Source organism: Gambusia affinis, linkage group LG24, assembly GCF_019740435.1.
Source record: "Gambusia affinis linkage group LG24, SWU_Gaff_1.0, whole genome shotgun sequence".
Lineage (NCBI taxonomy): Eukaryota > Metazoa > Chordata > Actinopteri > Cyprinodontiformes > Poeciliidae > Gambusia > Gambusia affinis.
The window spans coordinates 4,419,348-4,441,851 of NC_057891.1; the positions used below are offsets into that span (position 1 = coordinate 4,419,348).

General features: G+C 38.5%; 2 protein-coding genes across 2 annotated transcripts in view; one reads left to right on the forward strand and one right to left on the reverse strand.

Annotated features, from left to right (window-relative positions):
* Window positions 1–11,482, reverse strand: part of cckbra (cholecystokinin B receptor a) — a 35,419-nt gene extending 23,937 nt beyond the window's left edge. The window contains exon 1 of the mRNA XM_044109949.1: window positions 11,026–11,482. Within this exon, the coding sequence (XP_043965884.1) occupies window positions 11,026–11,185 (160 nt within the window). The 5' untranslated portion in view covers window positions 11,186–11,482. The remainder of the gene's footprint in view (window positions 1–11,025) is intronic.
* A 6,451-nt stretch (window positions 11,483–17,933) lies between these two features.
* On the forward strand, window positions 17,934–21,422 carry cpo (carboxypeptidase O). Its single transcript, XM_044109950.1, has 9 exons — window positions 17,934–18,027; window positions 18,180–18,225; window positions 18,306–18,407; window positions 18,496–18,600; window positions 18,751–18,867; window positions 19,141–19,231; window positions 19,313–19,515; window positions 20,864–20,948; window positions 21,022–21,422. The coding sequence occupies exons 1-9, from the start codon at window positions 17,960–17,962 to the stop codon at window positions 21,273–21,275; spliced, it is 1,071 nt and encodes a 356-aa protein (XP_043965885.1). The 5' UTR covers window positions 17,934–17,959; the 3' UTR covers window positions 21,276–21,422.
* Window positions 21,423–22,504: the final 1,082 nt, after the last annotated feature.

Genomic DNA, 22,504 nt, shown 5'->3' on the forward strand with positions numbered 1-22,504 from the left:
AGAGCTGCCACTGGCCAGACAGTCTGCTTTATGATTAGGTGTGATGTGAAAAATGATTTATGTATCGACTGAGTGCCAGCGGTACAGCATGGTGGATGTGTTACGCCTGAAGCCTGCAGGGTGATTTTCCCTGGTTCCTTTGACTCAACCAAGCATGACAGGCGTGTTTAAATCCACTATCATACATACGCTGCGGATAAAAGCGAAGCATCACCTCTGAAATGTTTACCTGCTACAAAAATGGAGCATTTTTGGTTTGATCTATGACAGAAACACCATTGCTATCATTTATTAAACCACCACTTTTTCCAATTTTCCTGCAATCTCATCCATAATTTTGCTTTTCCACACATGATTAAAGTGTTATTACGTTGCATTACATTATTATCGGACTGAAAAAGCATATCACTACTAGCGAGCTCTGTCATCTGTTAAACGTAGGGTTGTGGAAAAAGGAGAGTGCTTTTACAACCTTTAGTTAGGTTGGATGTTGGCATGATTCACGTCTAAATCACTTCAGGGTTCATAAATAACAAGCAATAAAAATCTAAGAGCTACAGAGAAACAGCTGCAGCTTTGTCTTTTTAATTACAGCCCTGCTGTGGTGGTATTTCATCGAGAAAATACCTGATAAATGAGTTCAAAATGCTTCCTAGCATCCAATTCTGATGCTTTCCTTATTTTTGATTTAGCTTTAAGTGCTTTTCTACTAGAAACATCCAGAGTTGGGTTGTAACTTGTTACGTTTCCTCAATCATATTTACTTGAGTAACTTTTGTGGAAAATTTTACTTTTGGTAATATTTTTACTGTGCGTTTAGTTTAGTTAGTGGGAATCCTGAGGCTTCACTTAAAAAGATTTGTCATTTCAAATTTCCAGTTTGAGTTTTTCCAAACAATTTTTGTTAGCATCTCAATCAGATTAAGCTCTGATTTGACTAGGCCACACTAAAACCCTGATTTTAGTTTAGGTTTTTCAGCCACTCAGACTTTCTGGTGTGCTTTCAGCATTGTCTTTCAGGATTTTCTGTTAGAGAGCAAATTAAAGCAAATTGTAAAGGTCCCATACCATCACACTACCACCACCGTGTTTGACAGTGAGATGGTTTTTCTGAAACTAGTTTTAGTTTTCCACATTTGTCTTGTCAGCCCACAAAACATTTTATTTCCTGGAGTTTTTCCCTTGGATATAATTTTGTTATCGTCCTGGAATACTGTTAACTTTGCAATTTGTATTTTTTAAATTTTTTTATTTGATGTAAGTTTCACCTAGTCTTTTTTGTTCTTGAATCATGAACTTTGACCTTAGCTGAGGTGAATAAGGCCTGCAGTGCTGTAGTCGTTCTGTTTCGTTATATGTTTTGTTTGTGTTGGAATAAAATCCCTCGCTATGATTCACTGGAATCTCATGGTTTTATAACAACTTTCCAACTTGATATCAATGACTTTGTTTCTCATTTCATCTTTAATTTAGACCTCTTAGCCTACTTCACGTTGTCAGACAGGTTCTATTCAAGTGATTTTACTAATTTATTATTTAAAAAATGAGTGAAATACTTTGTCACATTGGGCTAGGTTCCTTCGGATTGCTTTTCTCCTCAAAGCTTGTGACAAAAAAAGTAAAAGTGTCCAGAAGGACAAATTTAGAAAGCTTCTAAAATAAGCAGAACATGAGTCAGAGGGAGGCCTCTGCAGCAGCATAATAATTATTTTCCTTTGTAAATATTTAATGCGGCAGGAAGTGCACCTATAGGATCAATGCTGAACATCAAGGACGCTCATAAAGAAGCTGTGGAGGAATCTATCGCTTTTTTGCTCGCAGGCATCGTTCAACTAGATATTTTGAGAAATTAAAGGAGCTTTATCACTTGAATCAGCATCAGTATTCACCTTTTGGTGTTGATGATTTTCAAGATATTAAAGGGGAATGAAACCTTTCCTCCTGAGTAAGGGGAGTTTCTTTAAATGTAGTTTTGTTGCATCATCACTACATTCCAGTTGATGCAATCCCAAATAAGCCGCGGTTTGCATCTGAATGCAGAGCCGCACGCTGTAATCCCTTCTCACCTCCACGTTTCGCATACTGCTACCTGACCCCTGATTAAACGCCCACACGGCACAGGCAGCCGCCGCGCTGCTAGCCAGCAACTTTCAGCAAAAAGCCCCAAATGTCTTCTAATTGGTGCAGCTTGTAAGACACACGGCACACGCCGGTCCAAATGTGTTATTGATTTTCATCAGCTGGCGGCAAGTCAAAAGAGGATGGAGCCCTTTGGTTCGGCCTCAGGTGTTTTATTATTCTCACAGCTTAAAGGAGTGAGCTCTGAATGTGGTCCTTGTAACTGGATCTCTGCTAATTTACGTCTAAAAATAAATCCCATCATTTGTCTCATAATAATGATTTTTTTTCAATTTACCACATGTTGCTTTAGCAACGAGTGACTGAATCACCTTGCAGTGTTCAAACCGGATCAGTGGTTGAACTTCTTTCTATCAAATGGTGACTAAACCACTTTACTGTTTCTGCTAAATGTTCGCATCACTTTGTGTAGAGGAAGATTTAATCTACATTAAATCTTCCTCTACACAAAGTGATGCGAACATTTAGCAGAAATGTTGGAACAAATTTTCTAATTTGTTCCAACAACAAATTTTGAGACCATTTTCAACTAATATGGTGCTAATGGCGTAATAATGCAAGAAGACATTCAAACATTAAACACCAGAACTGGAAGACATTTAAAATAATCACTAAAGATACAAAGAAGTCTTGTAAACAAAATTTTATTTAAAAAACAGGCTAGTTGAGACCAAATCACCAGACTAAAGACTTTTATCATCCAGATTTTGGTGGAAAAGCATAAGAAAAACAATAAAGTGTTAATTTAAAGTGTGTATTTTTATAGTATGTCCCTTCTAGCTCTGCACAGTCTAGAGACCGCTATTGGTTTCTACAATAAAACTCAAATTCACTTGTTTTCCTTGGCCATAATATCCCAACAATAAAATACTCAGAGGTTTGTAGTCGTTGACTTAAAGTAAAAAACGATAATTTTTCAAGATACAGGAATCTCTCCTAACCTTTCAGAAATCTCAGAGCACATTTGATCTTTTAGATCCCTGGATGTCTTCTCAGGTTCAAAAGACGAACAAAAAAGATTTTAGAGCACAAAGGAAAGAGCTTACAACATTTATTGTTCTCACAAGAGATTCGATCAGAAGACGGGGATCTGCTTCCACCTTATCTTCCATTTCCTACAAGGAAAAGTCGCTGGTTATAAAAATGATTCGTCTTTTGTCTCCCACCATGTTTGGTAGCTGAGTTATGTTTGGAGACAGATTTGATTTCTGATTGAACCACTGCACTCCCACCATGCATTTTCACTGCATTACAAGCAAATGAACTCTTTGACACCAATTATCACGCTGCTCATAAGTCCCTCTGTATTTCATCACTGTAATCAGGGGGTTGCTAAATGTAACAGTCAGCGCTCCAATCCAGCTAAATAAGCCATCTCACCATGAGTGATTAATATTGACTCCACACTGCATTCAGATTTTGCAGCAGGAAACTCCTTATTTGTAGTATATGTTTAATCACCCATGAAGGCTGCATTTAAATTAACTTTCAGTGCCGGTCGGTTTTTCTTTTTTTTCTCTGCATGTTTCACCACATTTACACAACCACTGTTTTGACTCAAATTTATGCAAACGGATTAAAAAATAAGTTAAAAATTTTCACGGAAATGAAACTTCATGGCATTTTGGCTCATGATTGTTTGAACAAAAACATTAGGCAGAGTTACTGCTGCAGTCTGTCCTCAGGGTGACAAATTGGGTTAATTATATCCATGCTGCAGTCTTTGGAAAAACAATGGCAGGAAGCAAGATGTCTGCAAAAAGCTGTCAGTCAATTATACATCAATTAGGATTGGGATGCCTGAGTGGCCTTCAGACAGTCTGTTAAATATATTAATTTGTTCAAGCAGTAAATACTTTACTAAATCTTCCATTTGCATTTTTATTAGAAATGATTGAATATTGAGGTGGTTCTCAAACTATGGGGTGTGCCACTTAATGTGTACGTGCTGGTATGATTTCTGGTCTTTTATTTTTTTATTCTTTCATCAATTTGCATTTTAAGCTTTTGCAACATATTATTAAAAAAATACAGTTGTTTCCTACCCCAACGTCTAATCTATTTAAGATGTTTTGGGCATTTCAAGCATCCTGATCCACTCCTTTCTAGTTGCAGGTCTGTGCTTTGTGAGTTGTAGACCAAAAATATCATAACACTTACCAAATGACTGGATTTATGAAAGCAAGAACATTTTTGTATATGGGTGAAAATAATCATTATAAAATCATTTTTGTTGGAAAGGACACAAAAAGTGAATGACTGTTAATATATTTTACTTTTCCAGTAAAAAGGATTTGCCAGAAGGATGTGATTTGTGGATCAGCATTCTTGGCTGTTATTTTCTAAAGTTTACCATTTATTGCACCACAGTGTTTCTCCAGTTCAAATCCTGGATTGTAACAAGTACATTTCTCATTTCAAATTATTTAAAACTCTTGGCATCAACGTGATAATTCTGGAAAATATATGATCGGTTTTTGAAGCTACAGTAAAACATTATGTTTCAGATTGCTGCACTGGTTAAGTTACAATCTTTAAACTTCTTTTTAAAAGAAAAACCAAAAATAGGCAAACATTGCATCAGTTTTCACATCTGATAAATACATTTAAATGAAATATTTGTTACATTTTACATTCTCTGATTAATACGCTATAGAAAAAAGAGGATTTTTATTTTTAAACAACAGTGTTTTTAAAATGTAGTGGCTAAAATGCAACATTTAGGGATAGTTACACTGTAAAATTGACTAATAATTTAAGTTTGCATCCTGCTTTAGCTAGCTAATGCTAATGTCAAGCTTCCTAATATGGTAATTTTCTTAACCGCTCAGCAGTTGTTGATGATCTTAGCTGTCACTCTCAAGAAAAATGTCTATAGGCCGCCTTTTAACAAAAACTTAAAAGCACTTAGCTTATTTAGTTAAGTACATTCGAAACATTTAGTTGAATTTAAATACTTTATTTAGCACTCCTTTAGATCTGGCTTAAGTCAAATTACTTAAATAAAATTAATCTAATTTCTAACCATTTGTTTTTAAGAGTGTAATTACAGGCAGTGTAGATATTTAGGGAATATCTGTTAAAAACTACCTCAGAAAAAGAATCTAAATGTAAAGCAGAGGCCTTTTTTACAAGATTTCCCTTTTCTTTCATTTCACCTTTCAGTAAAATTGAAACTTACACCTCACACCTATTAGAGGAGCTGCATCTTCAGGGATTTCGTAGTGAAATAGACCCTTCGCCAAGGTGTTTGCTATCTGAAGTTATTATGCCAGAACCAAAGCAGAGGCTTATTTAGTTCTATAGAAATAAAAGTGCTGTCCAGTTTATAATTAGACTTTTTGTCACACTGTGGAGGCCATTAAATGCACAGAGTGTTGATTGCAGTGAGGGGAAAATGCAGCGGATCAGGTTGCAGAGAAACGATGAGTTTAATGAAGGCAATAATCCAAAGCAGTCTGATCAACAATCCAAAAGTAAGTCCACAGCCAGGCAGCACGGCTGAGCGTAAGCCAGGGCTCAACGCCGGAAGCAACTGGTGATACGATGGGCAACAACACAGAATAGACGCATACGACTTACGGCTAGGACCCGACGAGGAACAAGGAACACAAGTGGGGTTAAATACACAGAGGGTAACCACGGAAACAAGATTTAAACACAGAAACTCAAAATAAACACACAGAAAAACTCAAAGCATGACGCACAGTAAAAATCATTTGTCAAAGTCTAAATAGTTAAGGGTCATTCATCATGTTTTTAAGCTGCAATGTAATTGCACAATCTTCCAACTTTCAAGTTGGAATAGTATAAATTTTTATTTACATAAAACATATGTAAATAAAGATTTGCACTGTAAAATCTTTGACAAAATAAAATCATAATGGCTCATTTTAAGAGATTTTTGAGATAAATTTATGTAAAAAAACAAATACTACCAAAATATATTTACCAAACTACCAAATAAAACCATATGACTGTACAAAGTTCAGTGACATAGTGCTCACTTAAATTTAATATTTTTGTATTTTACAAGCTTTTAATTTTAATTATATATCAGCAAAGGCAAAGAAATATGTCCCATTGTCAGCTTATGTTTCCAATAGGAAGATTATTGGTGCTACACAGCTTCCAATTACCATTACCCTTATGTAAAAAAAAGAAAAGCAACAAAAAAGAGCAAATCTCCCAAATATGACCAAGAGGTTCAGGACATGTTATGATATCTTAAACATCAGAGGTTTAAAACAACATTATTCTGTTTTGGTCTTTGCATTGCATCATGGTGCTATCAGTGTGTATGCAGCTAACAGATCCTCTGAAGCAGCAAGTTTCCGTATCTTTCCTTGGTCTCCCTTTGTAAAACCGTGTTCATTTAATGCTTATGAAATCCCTTCATGCTCACTCGCAAGCTCTCAGAAGGACGGGGTGAGCTCAGCAAAGTGCCACTTTGAATCAGCTGGAGAGCAGAGTCCGAGCAGAGCCAAGGTGCGGATACAGATGTTGCTCCACATAGGCAGGACCCCGTCTGACCCCACCTGCTCTCAAGAGTCTGCAGCCATTAATGCGATGGGATGCATGTCAGCTGTGCTTTACAGATTCTTTATAAGCTGTGGGAGTCTCACTACCTCAAATAGCAATCCGAACAAGTAACACATCCGTTAGGATCAGAGCAAATGAAAAGAAACGCAAAGGAATATGTCAGAGCACACAGCTGGTGTTGCTGATATGGTATCAATATTCTGGTTAAAGCTTAGAATTGGCCAATGAATACAGCAGAATAAAGCATGTGGATTTGATGTTCTCTATTTAATCTGACTCTCCATTTCTATGAGCAAAATGGATAGAAACAAAACCCAAAAGACTTCGTTCCACTGGGGAGTAACTCATGGTTTTTTTATATTTTATTTTCAAAAACAAAAAAACCATGTATAATTATCCTTCAGCTTCACAATGATTCACTAATTAGTGTTTTCTGTTGCATAAAAGTCCAAAAAACACATTAAACTTTGTAACGTAAGACACCATGCCGATTCTCTACTCTCATTATCAAATGTTCAAAGTCTTGGTTTTGTTCAGTCTCAGTGTGGTGGACTGGTATTTCTTTTTTCCTGAAATCAAACTAGTTTCAAACTGTGTTCAAATGTAGCCCATAAAGTGTTTTACTTTAAAATGTCAACGCTACCACCTGGTGAGATAGAAGAGTGGAAAAAGGAGAAAATATTCCAGTTCAACAGAAAGAAAAACCCTGAGTTACGTCCTCCACTCACTCTACCTGCAGGTAATGCTAAGTCAGTCAATGTTTAGCTGGCTTGTTACTAGCATGTCATATTATTTGGACATGATATTGAGGGTCTGCTTGCATATAGGTTTAGGGTCACCTAAATGTTGTGGCAATGCAGCTTAATGACAACGTTAGACAGGTACAACCAGTCAGGAGCTCAAAGTTAGCTTGCTAATTAGCTTCCATACTCAGACCGTCTGATAATGTTTTCAGCAACAACTATATTTTGTTGACTGCAGCAATGGTCTTGAAAATTGTCCCACATTGGTTTAGGTCTCAGAGTTTGTCTCACCACACTCAAAGCTTTGGGATGCTTGGGTCTTAAGGTGTTTTCACATCAAGAAAGTCTTTTGGTGTTTTGAATTTCAAAAGCAGCTCATACAGTGTAGGTTTGACCCACAACATGCTGGCAACAGCTTTGCTACGCAGAAAACGATTTCAGCACCATCAGTATATGCAGTAGTAGCATTAGAAACACTGAAGGGCTCATTTAAATATTGTGTCCAGAAACTGTGGCTCATGAAGCCCAAAATGACGTATTTCCTGCTGTTGCTTGGATCGAGGCAGATCTGTATTCAAACCAGAAGGAAACTGCACAAGAATTTATTTGGAAGGCGACTGAGACTACTTCAAAAAGTGGATCTCGTTCTTGTTGTTTAATCCACACCAGGATTCACTTAAGTGCATTCACAGCTACATAAAAGGTCCAGACCAATGGGGGAAACAAACTCTGGTCCGTTTAAACTGAACCACAAATGTCAGGTGAGAATACACCCAAAGTAGACTTTGGTCTTTGTTTTGTTTTAGTGTGCTCTGGTCTTCATCTTACCTCCTTTCAAAGAATTGACATCATGTTGGTATGCTCTGGTCTTTCCTTTGGTGTCAACTCTCTTCGAATTGTTGGTTTTAGTAACCTCTGGTCTTGTTCTTGTTATCTCCTCCCTTCAAGTGGTTGGTTTTAGTAACCTCTAGTCTTGTTCTTGTTATCTCCTCCCTTCAAGTGGTTGGTTTTAGTAACCTCTGGTCTTGTTCTTGGTATCTCCTCCCTTAAAGTGGTTGGTTTTAGTAACCTCTGGTCTTGTTCTTGGTATCTCCTCCCTTCAAGTGGTTGGTTTTAGTAACCTCTGGTCTTGTTCTTGGTATCTCCTCCCTTCAAGTGGTTGGTTTTAGTAACCTCTGGTCTTGTTCTTGGTATCTCCTCCCTTAAAGTGGTTGGTTTTAGTAACCTTTAGTCTTGTTCTTGGTATCTCCTCCCTTAAAGTGGTTGGTTTTAGTAACCTTTAGTCTTGTTCTTGGTATCTCCTCCCTTCAAGTGGTTGGTTTTAGTAACCTTTAGTCTTGTTCTTGGTATCTCCTCCCTTAAAGTGGTTGGTTTTAGTAACCTTTAGTCTTGTTCTTGGTATCTCCTCCCTTCAAGTGGTTGGTTTTAGTAACCTTTAGTCTTGTTCTTGGTATCTCCTCCCTTAAAGTGGTTGGTTTTAGTAACCTTTAGTCTTGTTCTTGGTATCTCCTCCCTTCAAGTGGTTGGTTTTAGTAACCTCTGGTCTTGTTCTTGGTATCTCCTCCCTTCAAGTGGTTGGTTTTAGTAACCTCTGGTCTTGTTCTTGGTATCTCCTCCCTTAAAGTGGTTGGTTTTAGTAACCTTTAGTCTTGTTCTTGGTATCTTCTCCCTTCAAGTGGTTGGTTTTAGTAACCTCTAGTCTTGTTCTTGTTATCTCCTCCCTTCAAGTGGTTGGTTTTAGTAACCTCTAGTCTTGTTCTTGGTATCTCCTCCCTTAAAGTGGTTGGTTTTAGTAACCTCTAGTCTTGTTCTTGGTATCTCCTCCCTTCAAGTGGTTGGTTTTAGTAACCTCTGGTCTTGTTCTTGTTATCTCCTCCCTTCAAGTGGTTGGTTTTAGTAACCTCTAGTCTTGTTCTTGGTATCTCCTCCCTTCAAGTGGTTGGTCTTGGTATTCTCTGGTCTTGTTCTTGGTATTGCCTCCTTTCCCTACAAGGGATTCTACCTCCACCTGTCTATAGTATCAAGAGATCTTGTCCAAGTCTGTGATATTCAGTTGCAATTTAATATTGTTTTTCTTTTCAGAAAAAGTAATAAAACATCAAATAAATATACTTTAGCTGTATTTGAAGGTCACTTGTGTTAGAAAATAAGATCTTGTACACACATGGCAGGGAGTGCGGCTTTAATTTCCTGTCATAACTGCAGACCCCTGAGAGCAACAAAAATGCATAATCAGACTCCACTGTTCCCCACTGACCTGAAGAAGGGAGGTGAAAGTAAATAATGCATCTAAATGAATAAAGGCTCAGTATCATCTATTGTTTAGGAGATGAGGAACAAAATGGAAGCATTTCTGTCGACCCAAAGCTGAAACTCTCCACCATGTTTGATTCCTCCCTGAAGAAGCTGTGCTTACATCCTGCTGAAGAGGTTCACAGGTCTGAAAGAGTAAGTCGGCACAGAAGAAGGAATGGCTGAATTATTTATTGGGGAACGATCTCAAATCTTTTTTCAATACTGCAGCTGAGGTAGTGGGGGGAAAATATTAAAACTATTTCTCGCTCTTGTTCCGACCTCATTAGCAAGCCAGTCTGGATGTGCAACTGGTGCCCTGATAGAGGACTCGGGGGGCCTTATCTCCTCCACTGCTGGGTTTAATCTCTGTTGTTAATTAGAGGCATGCAAAATAAACACTGTGAATTAAAACGGCTTTTTTCACACTGTTGTTGTTCATCCCAGCATTGTTGATGCAGGAGTTGGGCGAAAGCAGCAGTAAATCTGCCTGACTTGGTGATTTATTGTATGCAGGGCTGGGGAAGTTGATTAACACAAAATCCAGGATTGCAAATCATTTTCAGCTTAAGCACACATCAGTGCACGAGAGACTCGGATAAAGGCTTTTTTTGAGTATGTGCTTTTACACTAACCAGTTTAAGATAGTCCATCAGCTCAACTGGTGCATTTTTTAAATGAGTTAATATTCATAAATTTCAGTTGTGAAAAGAAACCTTTCATTTTTTGGTAAATACTCTTTGTTACTGAAGAAAGGAAGAATAAAAATGCTCATTACACCATGAACAAAAAGCCTCTGGAAAAGAGAAATAAGGCCTGTCACAATAATAAATATTGCTGGATGATAAGTCATTGCTATAATATTGTTGTCTTGAGAGCATTTTCAAGTCATATAATGCGATGAAAATGAAGAAGTACATTCTTAAAGATAAATAAAATAAATTATGAAGTCTTTGTAAACAAAATTTCTATATGTTTTTTTTAAAGAAGGGCTTGTTGAGACCAAAGCACCAGACTGAAGATCGGTGTTTTTATAGATAAAAGAGAAAAACGGATAAATAAGGCAAATGGAAAAGATTTTATTGTGACAACTTAACACTTATATATGTAGATATATTAAACCGTTTTCGAATAGCTTGTTCAGGAATCATAAGTAAATAGAAACGTGATGTCTTTCCGATTTTATTTATGAGTACTTGCGTCTCAGACGGACTTAAATACTTATTATTATATTATTATTACTATATGTGTATGCGCATATATTAGAGATCAGCAACAGAAAACGAAGTCATGAAGGCGCGGGTTTTACCTCGGGCTCTGGTAGCCGGTCGGTTCAGTGCGGAGCTGTTGGAGCAGGTCGTGTTCTGTTCCATAAGTTCCACGCTGATGTTCCCCACGCTCACGTTTCCGTGCTCCCCGCACACGGACAACAACTCCTGCGCGCTCCAGTTCGCTGCGTGCGCTGCCATCCTCTCCGTCCTCCAGGCTAATTACCGATCTGCTTTCGCCACACCTGAGGACCGCTTTAATACCGCCGCGCTGGAGTCAACCCGTCGTTTTTAGTCTTCATTACACCCCGGAGGAATTCAGGGCGCGCTGGAAAACTTGGTGACAATGCAAAGTGGAGTTGCGCGCTTTTGGAGAAAAACGAGCTAAACTAAATTTAAGTACCTGCGGATGTTAATTGGAGCGAGGCGGGAGACGCTCTTAACCCGACTGTGGAGGAATGAGGCTGCGCTGCTGAGGGCAACTGGTGAGCGCTCTCCTCTCACACACACTTATCTTCTCTCTTTTTTTTCTCTCCCTCTCTCTCTCTCTCTCTCTCTCTCTCTCGCTTCATTCATCTCTGCTTAGACCGAAAATGCACATCAACATTACCAGTTTTTTATTTTTATTTTCTACATTTTGTACAACCTGAATATATTTTTTGGAAACAAAAAAAAAAAATCATGAACATAAGTCGGACAGAAGATAATATTTATCTTTAATTTCTTCGCATTTGTATTCATCCTGCAGAGTCAATCCATTGTAGAGCTACCTTGTCTTTTCACTGAATAGATTCTTAATTGGATTTCAGTCTGGACTTTGCCTGAGTCCCTATTGTGCATTGAACTAAAACCATTGTTGTCCAACTTGTGGCCCGAGGGCCATTTGCAGCCCTCTCAATGATTTTGTCCGGTCCCTATCACAATTCTAGAGTGAAGCAAATCTGGCAGAAGTTTTTACAGATAAATAAAATCTCACATGGTTTGTAGCAAACTGGACGGCTTACAGTTTTTGGTAACATTTTATTTGAATGGGTGTGAATCAGACTGACATTACACTGTCATAAACTTGACATAACACCTGTTATGAACATGAAGGAGTATTCATGAATGTTTACAACTGTTGTCATTATGTGTCATTTGCTAAATAATTACACTTTTAATGCAAAATTGACTCTTTTAATTGACTTTTAATGCATAAAAATGTAATTATTTACCAAATAATGCTAATTTTGTACTTTCAATGCAATTTTGCATTAATTTACTGAAAGGTACTTTATAGCAACAGTCTTCAAGCATTCATGAAGACTTCTTCTTGTTCATGACAGTGTAATGTTAGTCTTATGCACACCCCTTCAAATGAAGTGTTACCTAGTTTTCTTTCAACAATGACTTTCTTTTTCTACAAAGTGTATAAAATTCACTCACTCTTCCACGTAAGGGGAGAACCTCAGCAGCTCTGTTAGTTAGAGTTACCAGATCTTGTCAATTATTCAGGTTTTATGACAGTAATGCTTTAAGAAACTCACAAGGTTTGAAGCAGTAGACATTTCTATGACTGGGATTTGAACCTAGACTGCTTGCTGCTAAGATAATATATTCCCAACAAGAAATCTACCATGTTGTCTTAAAGTAGAAGTGAAATTATTTGGATTGAAGCAACAATTGGCTGCGTCAGGAAGTTCTGAGTTATCACCGTGCAATCTTGCTGTTCTGTTGTCATTCCAGTGTCTTACATGGTTGTGTGGAGACCAAACAGCTAAATTTATTCACTTAAAGCTTTTTAATGAGGAGTAATAAACCTTCTTTGTAGCATCTCATAAATCTGTCCAATAAATTAGTTTAGAGTGGGTTTTGCCTTTAGCTTCTGACCATCTATGGGCTGGAGATCATTTATTTTCTCTGATGGAAAAAAAACTTCATAATGATGGTAAGTATGTGTTTAGAGTATTGTTGGTTTTCTTTAAAATTTTCTGGAACTTCCAATACATCTGGACTCTATTTACTACTTAGAAATCGTCTTAAGCCAGTTGGGTTATTGATGGGTTGATTAGAACTAAGATGCATTTGTCATCCATTTATTCAGGATTTATTTTGGTTTATTGTATCATGTTTATCACTTTCTCTCTGAAAATGGTTGCAGTTGTATTTCCTGAACCAGGGAGCAACCGTCAAGTTGTCCAGCATGTCCGGTGACAAGTGGCTCAATCAGCCACAATTTGAAGTGGTTCACAGTGAAGCAACGAGCCCTCTAACTTAAATTGTCTGGTGTTTTAAAGAACAGCATGGCGCTGTAGCTTCGAACCAATGGTTACTTGCACATCCTGTGTTTTAGATGAGAGTGTTTTACACATTCTATGCGAGTGCCACCTTCTTGTTTACACTCCGACTGATTTGAAATGACTTGTTTAAAAGTAGAAAATATCTCTGAGATTGTTTTTGTAGTCAGTGGAGCAACTATTACATTTTCCATCTGGCTATTTGGCTGACCCACAAGGAAAATAAGAGATGTTCGAGGACTCCTCTGATGCATTATTTATGGGAAACAATTGGAGAGACTCTCAGGGTTTAACTCTGTTCATGTTTTAGCGCTTCGGAAACAGATATGGAGGCTACGGAGGCAGCAGGGGTGGAGGGGGAGGCAGCCTGTTCTGTGGGGGAGGTATGCAGCTTGGTTTGTTGTTGTCGGGAAGTTGCTGTCGGCCCTGGTGATGGTTTCTGCTTTTATCCTGCTCTAATGTGTGGGAGGTATATCTATATATGTGTGTGTGCGGTGCTCCAGCTTGGCTAACATGTGCTGGTGTTTTTTTCTCCATACACTGATAACAGATTATTAAACTATTGCCAAAAGTCTCGTCCTTCCTCCTCCACTCAAGCAATAAGTGTTGAGCTTTGCAGTATTGATCTCTGCTGCCTTAAGGGGCTTTGCACAGGTCAAGACTTGTATGTCTGATGTTTCTGAACTATTTTGGTCAGAACATCCTGCCCCAGTTGAGTTTTTTGTTTTCTCCATTGATTAGCGATTATTTCTATTTGCTCAATTCTGTATTTATTATTTATGTTTTTATGAGTAGGTGTCTTTTTATTTGGTGTTTGTAATATGACAATGAGTTATCCGTGTCCCTACAGTAGAAAACGCTGCAGGACAATATAAAATAATCACTGTTCTGTTTCGCACATTGATTCAGCTTCCTTCCTTCCAATTTCTTTCTGAACTCAAGCTGACAGTACCTGGGTTTAATTTGATGTTGTGGCAATGTGTCACTTCAAATAAGCATAATAATGAGTGATGTAACAGCTGGATTCATCATCAGGTTTAGACAGGCAGCCAGAAGGGAAATGACAAAGCTAAACCCCAATAAATGGGCTACAAATCTGGAAAGTCTGTAGCTCAACCTGTGACAATCTGCTTCTGTGACTGTTTAATTAGGAACCACCTCAGAACTGGTTTTCACCTGCAGATCATCCAGTTCAATGCCGTTCAAACCAGTCCATTTAACAGAACAATAAAAATGTATTTGTCCCATTGCAGATTTTAGCTTTTGTGCTTTTGCACAAAGTCCCTTCCAACAGATTTAATAAAATTAACAATGTTTTTATGGTTGATTCTAATCCAGCAGGAAATCCCAACCATCTTCTATATTTATATTTTTTTCTGTCTTAAATTTAATTCATTGTGTCATTAAAAAGGTTTTAAATTGGACCTGCAGAAACCTGCAGATACCCTGTGTTTTCTTTTGTCAACAAAGTAAATGTTTGAAGAAGTTAGCCTTGTTATTTTGACTGAGAGCAGTGAGCTAACACGGTATTTAAGGTATGCACATTAATCGTTTTTAACAGTAGAGCTGATATATTTTGAATTAACAATACAATAAGCTAATAGTAGCACAAACTTCCCAGCAGTTTACTTCTGTAGCTTAGTTTTTTTTACTGTTCTTAAGTAAATTATTATGTATTTTGGTTTTCTGCCATATAACCTTGCATGTAATGACCACAGATGCGGTGGGGCAGATAAATTAATTATCAAATAAAAGCCCAGAGCATTGCACACATGGGCCAGCAGCATGAAAAGCCTGTAGAGCCTTTAGAGCTATGAAGATACATGACACCTTGTAAATCACACTCTTGTCTAATATTTAGAAAGCCAAAAGTGAGGCATGAGTCCAAAGAAATCAATGAACGAGTCCAACACAAATCAAATGCCTAAAACATTACTCATAACATGTCAATGCAGCCGGGACAGAACTCACTTTCAGAATGATCCATGGGAACTTTAAACGCCTCCGGAATGTGCACTAAAATATTTTCCTGCCATATCTCTGTAACTCTGTTAACGAGTTTCATAAACCATCAGGATGACTAGAACATCAGTCAATGACTTGAACCGCGTCTAAATTTTACCAAAATGCCATTAAGTAAAAGTTAATTTGCTTCTCATGTCTTGGCTGTAAAGTTCTTTACTCTATAAGATGCTTGCAGTAAATTTAAGTATTCATGCTTGGAAATGTTTCCGGATACAACCTATAGAGAGGAAGTTGTGTTTTTAAGGTTGGGTCTAACAGGATGGCCTGTCTCTCTCATCCAAAAGCATTAGCGCTTTCATCCGTCATTGTGAAGAAAAGAAGCTATGATGTGTTTTGATTCTGTATCTGGGACACATACAGAATGTGTGCACATTAATTCGTGTGCACATTAATTTGCCTCAGTCAGGTCTTGTCTCTATATCTTATGAGCAACTCGCAGAACGACATGATGCACATGTCAGCAAAGGAGTAAAGACCTGGCTTGCCACACCATTGGAAAAGATGGTGAGTATTCTTATTCTCAGACATGAGAAAAATAATATACAGGAAAAAAGACAAGGCAGCATTTGTTTTTTAATTTAAAAGAACTAAAACTTTGATTTTGTTGAGGAATTGTTGATCTTGGGAACAAAACCTTCTATCTACCAGTACTCATTGCTTTTGGGCTGGCTCAGAACTTTACAGCAGTGTGTAACCCAAAGAGCCTGATTGTGAATGCAGAAAGGCAAAGGAAGTGTTATGGATTTTAGGACATCAAGGAAAGTAACCATCAACACAGAGGCCTGGAAGGGAAAACCTTTCTTGGGTCGATGCATCAGCCACTGAAGGATCACAAGGCCTTTCATTTTTGAAGAAGTTAAGAAGAGCTACCTCCCTCAGAAGCTGCTGATCATGTAAACAGAAAGCTCCCTGTTGAGCAACTTGATGACTTGGTATTCCTGCTGTGAAGTTCATCAGTTGTCGTCCAACTGATTTAATTTCACAACTTACAAGTTTAAGAGGTAAATCCAGATATGAGATCTAAAATTCCTGTCAACAGTGATTTCTAACTCTTGAATTACTAACACTTGGATATAGTTTGATTTAAAAAGTTTTGTAGCTCCAGCTTTATGTTTATGGCCGTTGTCTTGCTGCCTGGTTTCAGGTCGACTTTAGGGTTGACTGCTAATCGGTTTTTTTAATGTCTGACTGGCTTCTCCATTCCTTGTGCAGAAAGACATATTTCACCATCATTAGTGTTTAACACTAAGCATTGTTCTGACCCCTGCTGGTAAGATGCTACCACTAAGTGTCTTACGTTAACATGAATACAAACAATAAAGGAATACTTTGCATCATTTAGGTGCAACATCCCTTTAATTTAGCACAGTCCAGTTGATTTTGGACAGAAAATAAACCTGATTTCATGGCTTTTTAAAGGATTGCTGTTGTTCCACAGTTGGCAAAGTGTGAGGCTGCACAAGAGGCTTTGATTGCTACCTGCTGCTCACTCCAGAAGCGATGAATATGTAAATATTTCTTACTCCACCGGTTCAGTCACAGATTCTTCTCATCACACATCTGTTAGCAGCTTATTGGGCCTGGATTGGCCTCTCAGTGAAATGATTCTTCTGAGAGTATTATGCTTTCAGTTCAAATTAATGAGCCGGGAGAACCTCTTCGTTTTCTAGACATATCAAACAGACGAATGAAAACAACAAGAATCTGCACCTGGGTTTAGATTGTGGGAATACTTTGTGGTTATAACGTGACAAAATGTGAAAAAACATTTACTGGGGTGTGAATACTTTGGCGTGGCACAGGATAACCTTACATGGTGTGGACCTTTGACTGGCTTGATACTGTTTGTGTCAGATAACTGATAATCTACAGAGACTTTACTTTTTTTTATTTTGGTGTTTGTATTTCATGTAATCTGATCTAAAAATGAAAAGAAACAATTCCTCTTGTGGAGATAAACTTCAGTAACTCTTCTCAAAATTAATCCCTTAGGTCTATTTCATTGCTGTGTTCCTCTTCCTGAGTATTTATTTCCTTTACATTTTTTCTCACTGTTTTACTTCAATTCAAATCTTGCTCAAATGGTCTTGTATAAATATAAATATATTAAATTGTATTTGTTTTTTGTTTATAGTAGAATTTTGTTCTTTGTGCATTTCAATAGTTTTAGGATTTCTTTTGTTTTGTACCGGCCCACTCAAAGCACTGCTTACCTGTATAAAATGTTGAAAAATAATTAGCTTGCATTGCTAACAGACGTTAGCCTGATTGCTAAGCACAACCATTAGCAATTCCGACCAGATTTTAGCTTGTAGCTAAAACATGACTGGTTTAGTTTGTTTCCAAAACAAAAACACACCAGTGGATGCTTTTGCATCTATTAAGTGACAACTAAATGTTTACAGTGCTTCACAAGTCATGCAACTATCTTGAGAACAAGTTTATGAGAACATGGTCAATGACTATCCAAAAAAACCCAGGTATTACTTTGCATAATAACAGGTGTGAAGTAATGTAGGGTCATAAAAGAGGAATTATTAACCGTGGTAATGCTGCTAGCGCTTTGCAGCAGAGGCAAAGGTGAGCTTTTATCAGATAAGCATTTATATTAAGGCTGTGTAAAGGGAAATGAGACTGACAGTAAGAAACAAGCTGCTTCATTCGATTGAGTGAGATGCTGAACATGATGACTCTGAGCTTTGTGCCATTGCTCTTAGCAATGGTGGCATTGACACTGGAGAGGTGGGTTTTTAATCAGCAAAATTATGTACTTCATTCTGGTTTTTACCAACAAATTCTCAGTCACAATACAGATTCAAGCTAGAAATCTGCTCTGATATTTAGCAAAATGTAGGAGTATATGTAGATTCTCATGTATTTTGTGCTTTGTTAAGCAGCAAAGTGGAGTATGATTACTTCCAATACCATCCAATGGAGGAGGTGAGAGAACCTGATCGTTGTTTCACACATAATTAAACACATTTAGTGTGATTAAAGTCCATTGAAGTTCCACCTTACAGATCAGCAGCTGGATGTCTCAGATGGCGAAGCAATACCCCGATGTTGTGACCATAGTGGATTATGGGAAGAGCTATGAGAACAGGACGATTAGCTTGATGAGGGTGAACCAGATTCTGGTTTTACAAAAGGAAATTGGTAGAAAAGGCTGGGATCTGCTGACATTTAGAGACATTTGAACTGGTTTTTCAGATCGGCCTGAAGACTGACGCCAAAAAGAAAGCCATCTGGATGGACTGTGGTATTCATGCCAGAGAATGGATCGCTCCGGCGTTTTGTCAGTACTTTGTCAGACAGGTAAGAGAACCGTCTGATGTTTGGTTCTCCAGTTACTATGAACCCCTAATGCTGTTTGTTTAAATATGTGAGTAAATATGTGAGTTATTGTCCACCATTTTATGCAGAATTAAACTCTTTCAATCTGTTTTCTTGGGTTTTTTTAATCAGATTCTCCAAACGTACAAAACAGACGCTAAAATGGAAGCCATGATGACAAACATGGACTTCTACATCACGCCGGTGCTCAACGTCGATGGCTACATCTTCTCCTGGAAGAACTCCTCAGTCAGTATCTTGATGGATATTCATCAAATTAAATTCGCTTCATCTGCTGCAAAGCTCTCAAGCGGGACATGAGCAGGATATGAGAGGATATGCTATTAGGAAAAGGGCACTTGAGTAAAAATGATTTGCGGTTTAATCATCGAAGAAGATGACTTCCGATGAGCCCAAAGTATAGGAGACATCAGGGGTTTAATATTTAGAAAAATGTCAAGTGGTTAATTTCTTGCGTTGCTGGATTTAGACCCAAGTGACTGAACACTCTGATCCGCTCAGAACCGACTGTGGAGGAAGAACAGGTCACCGGGACCTTCGGGCGATTGCTACGGCACCGACCTCAACCGCAACTTTGATGCCAACTGGGGCAGTGAGTGTCTCATCACCGAGCTCCGCGTTGTGAAGCAGCTTGTTGGTTTGTGTCAGCAACTGATTCTGTTTTCGTTCGCAGCCATTGGAGTGTCATCCGACTGCAACTCCAACATCTACCCCGGCAGAGGGCCCATCTCAGAACCCGAGGCCCAGGCCGTAACTTACTTTGTGGGAAGCAGAAAGGAAGACTTCCTGTGTTTCCTCACCATCCACTCCTACGGCCAGCTGCTCCTGATTCCCTACGGACACCCCGACTTCACCGCCTCCAATTACGATGAGCTGGTATTTACATCCATGCATGCTTTGCACATGCAATACTCTGTTGCTGCGCAGGACCATCTGCACTAGGAGCTTTTGTTGTTGTGCACATTTTGTTTGCATTCAGTCAGGTTACATGAGATATTTAGGTCTGTGCTGATTGTGCATGAGGAAATATGTAATAAATTTGCTCTATGTAAATAAACGACATGCATCGTAACCCTCATCTGCAAACAACAAAGCGGAACAAGCAGGAGGAAGCTGACAGTAAGTAGCAAATGAGAGCCTGACCAGGAATGATGCAGGTAATAACCTAAAAGAGCCAAGAGTTACCAACAGGATTATGAAGCTCCATGTGTTGTTCCTGGCGTTCAGGCAGTGCTGCTGTTTCTAAGGTCGGCTGAACTCAACAGAGGAATGGCTAATGATTCAGTTCTCTGAATCACCGTAGAAAAGTTAATTTGTTCCAGTATTTGAATTCAAAATGTGAAACGTATCAAAGAATGATGTTTCAAATGTTTATTTTTGTTAATTTTGATTACATGTTTCTGATTTTGCACATTTCACAGGATGATTTGGGCCAAAGCCAAGCACTAACTAATTTTTACAGTCAGTTCTATTTCTGCATATGGCATTATTATGGTAATATTGATTTAAATTAAGTCTTGCTAAAAACGAAATTGTCAATGTATCACATATTTAGTGAAACATTATGGTGGCTATGAATAGATTCACTAATATTTCCTCAGTAGATAAAATCTGGAAAGTGAATCATTAACGATCCAATCTATTTTGCAGCAATTACTCCCTGGACTTTTAAATGTACAATTTTCTAACTTCCTGTAATGACTAGCTGTGCTACGGTACAGCTAGCTTTCTCGTGGGTGGTTTGTGAATATTGATAGAAGAATTTTATGCCCTATTATCACAAACATTCATTAGCAACATTAGTTTCCTATTCTTTGCTCAGCTCTTTACTCTAAAGATTGAAAGTTAAACCAGAAATAGAAGCAAAAACTAGACATTTTGGTGATCTAGTAAGAATGCACACATGATCTCAAGATGAAAACATGAAAAAGCATTTGTCGAGGCCCACTGTGACTAAAACCGGGCCGCAGTGTTTCCTCCTGGTGTTCTCGCACTCCCCCGCCGAAGTGTTTGTGCATGGCCGGCGCTGCCGTTCTCTGGCACCGAGCACAGCTGAGCCGAATCTCTCTGCTCATTTTGCCGTAATATATGTCAGTATATTAGTATACAGGATGGAGTCATGAATACAGATGAAGCTCCAGAGCGTTTCTTTGTTTGGCAAACAGCTTATGTTGTGCCTAATAAATCAATGAGAAGAGTTGTCTGAATCTCCCTGATTCCTCAGATGAAGGTGGGAGAGGAAGCAGCTGAAGCCATTTGGAAAGTCCATGGGAAAAAGTACAGAGTCGGAACCTCTCCAGCTGTGTTATGTATGTATGAAGTCATTTCATTACTTATAAATCACAGGTTTGAAGGGTTTTACTAACATAATCCTCTGTTCAGACCCCAACTCTGGTTCATCCAGAGACTGGGCCCGAATGCAGGACATCCCCCTGACTTTCACCTTCGAGCTGAGAGATAACGGCACCTACGGCTTCGAGCTCCCCCAGGAGGAGATCCAGCCGACCTGCGAGGAGGCCTACAGCGGCGCCCTGCACATCATCACCTACGCCCACGACAAGACCTTTAACGGCGCCGCAGCCACTGCAGCGGCGCTCTGGACCACGCTGTTAGCGCTGGGGGTCAACCTGATGTGAGCAGAAAAGCTGACCTCACACTGTAAAACAGCACAAGATTTTATGTTTAAGCAGAATCTGAAAATGATTAATTCAAAGTACTACAGCAAAACAAACATTTTTATTAATAAAGATTTTACAGTGTTCCCTCTTTAATCTCTTACTTGTGAATTTATTGCAAATTTCTCCCAAAAAGATGCAGTATGTAACTTTTACTAAAAAATTTTTAGCTTTTTTTACATATTTGTTAAAACATATTATGAGACAGATAATCTGTGGAAAGATCATTTTTCTCCACTTCCTCTCTGAGCTACTATTGCTGTCTGAAGAAATGCACCAAAAACAACCAATCAGAGCCAGGAGGCGGGGCTTAGTGCTGCCAGTCACCTCATGTACTCACTGTTAAATGTGCTAATGGAGGAGAAACAACTTGCCTTTACAAAGAACTGTTTACCGCTGTTATTGGTGGCCATGCTAACTAGCCTTAGCATAGCAGGGCACACATGAGCGTGATTGACAGCGCTAAGACCCGCCTCCTGACTCTGATTGGCTGGGGGAAGCTCAGGGGTTTTGTTTTTCACAGATTATCTGTCTCATACTATACCGTCACGACATAGTCACAGCTCCAACGAATACTCCAAGAAACATTTTTTTAAATAAAAATTAATTACTGCAGGTTTAAGTGACTGCTAACTCCCACCTGCAGGTGGCAGTACTTCTTTCTTCTCCACTGCTGCCTCAGTCTTACTTGAATTCTCGTTATAGTCCGTGACCGATACGCCGAGTAACAAAAAGTCACATTTACCATCACACATAAATACAAATATTTCTAAACTGTTATTTTGGTGGCAAAAAAAAACACAAAAACAAAATCCTGGAGGGCCTGATGAATGTGAAAATGTTAAAACTCCACACATTTCTTGTCCCTTTAGTTTTCTCCAGCTTCATGCTTCATGATTGTAATTTTGCTCTGAAAGCCTGATGGACTTTACCACTGAAGTGATGTTCGCCACTTCTCTGTTAGCACATTTCTCCCAAGTTTCTTTGTCAGAGACATAAATCAGGGCCATGTTTACCAGGAAACCACAAGTGTTTTCCTTCCTCAATTCTTAAGATAAAGTTCTGTTTCTCAACATTAGGGTCATGGCATGAAAAAGAAAAAAGATAACGCTCTTCCAAGTGTAGCTGTTTCCACATCAGGGTGAACTAAACATTATCTAACATTTTAACAGCCTATTCAACAGCAATAA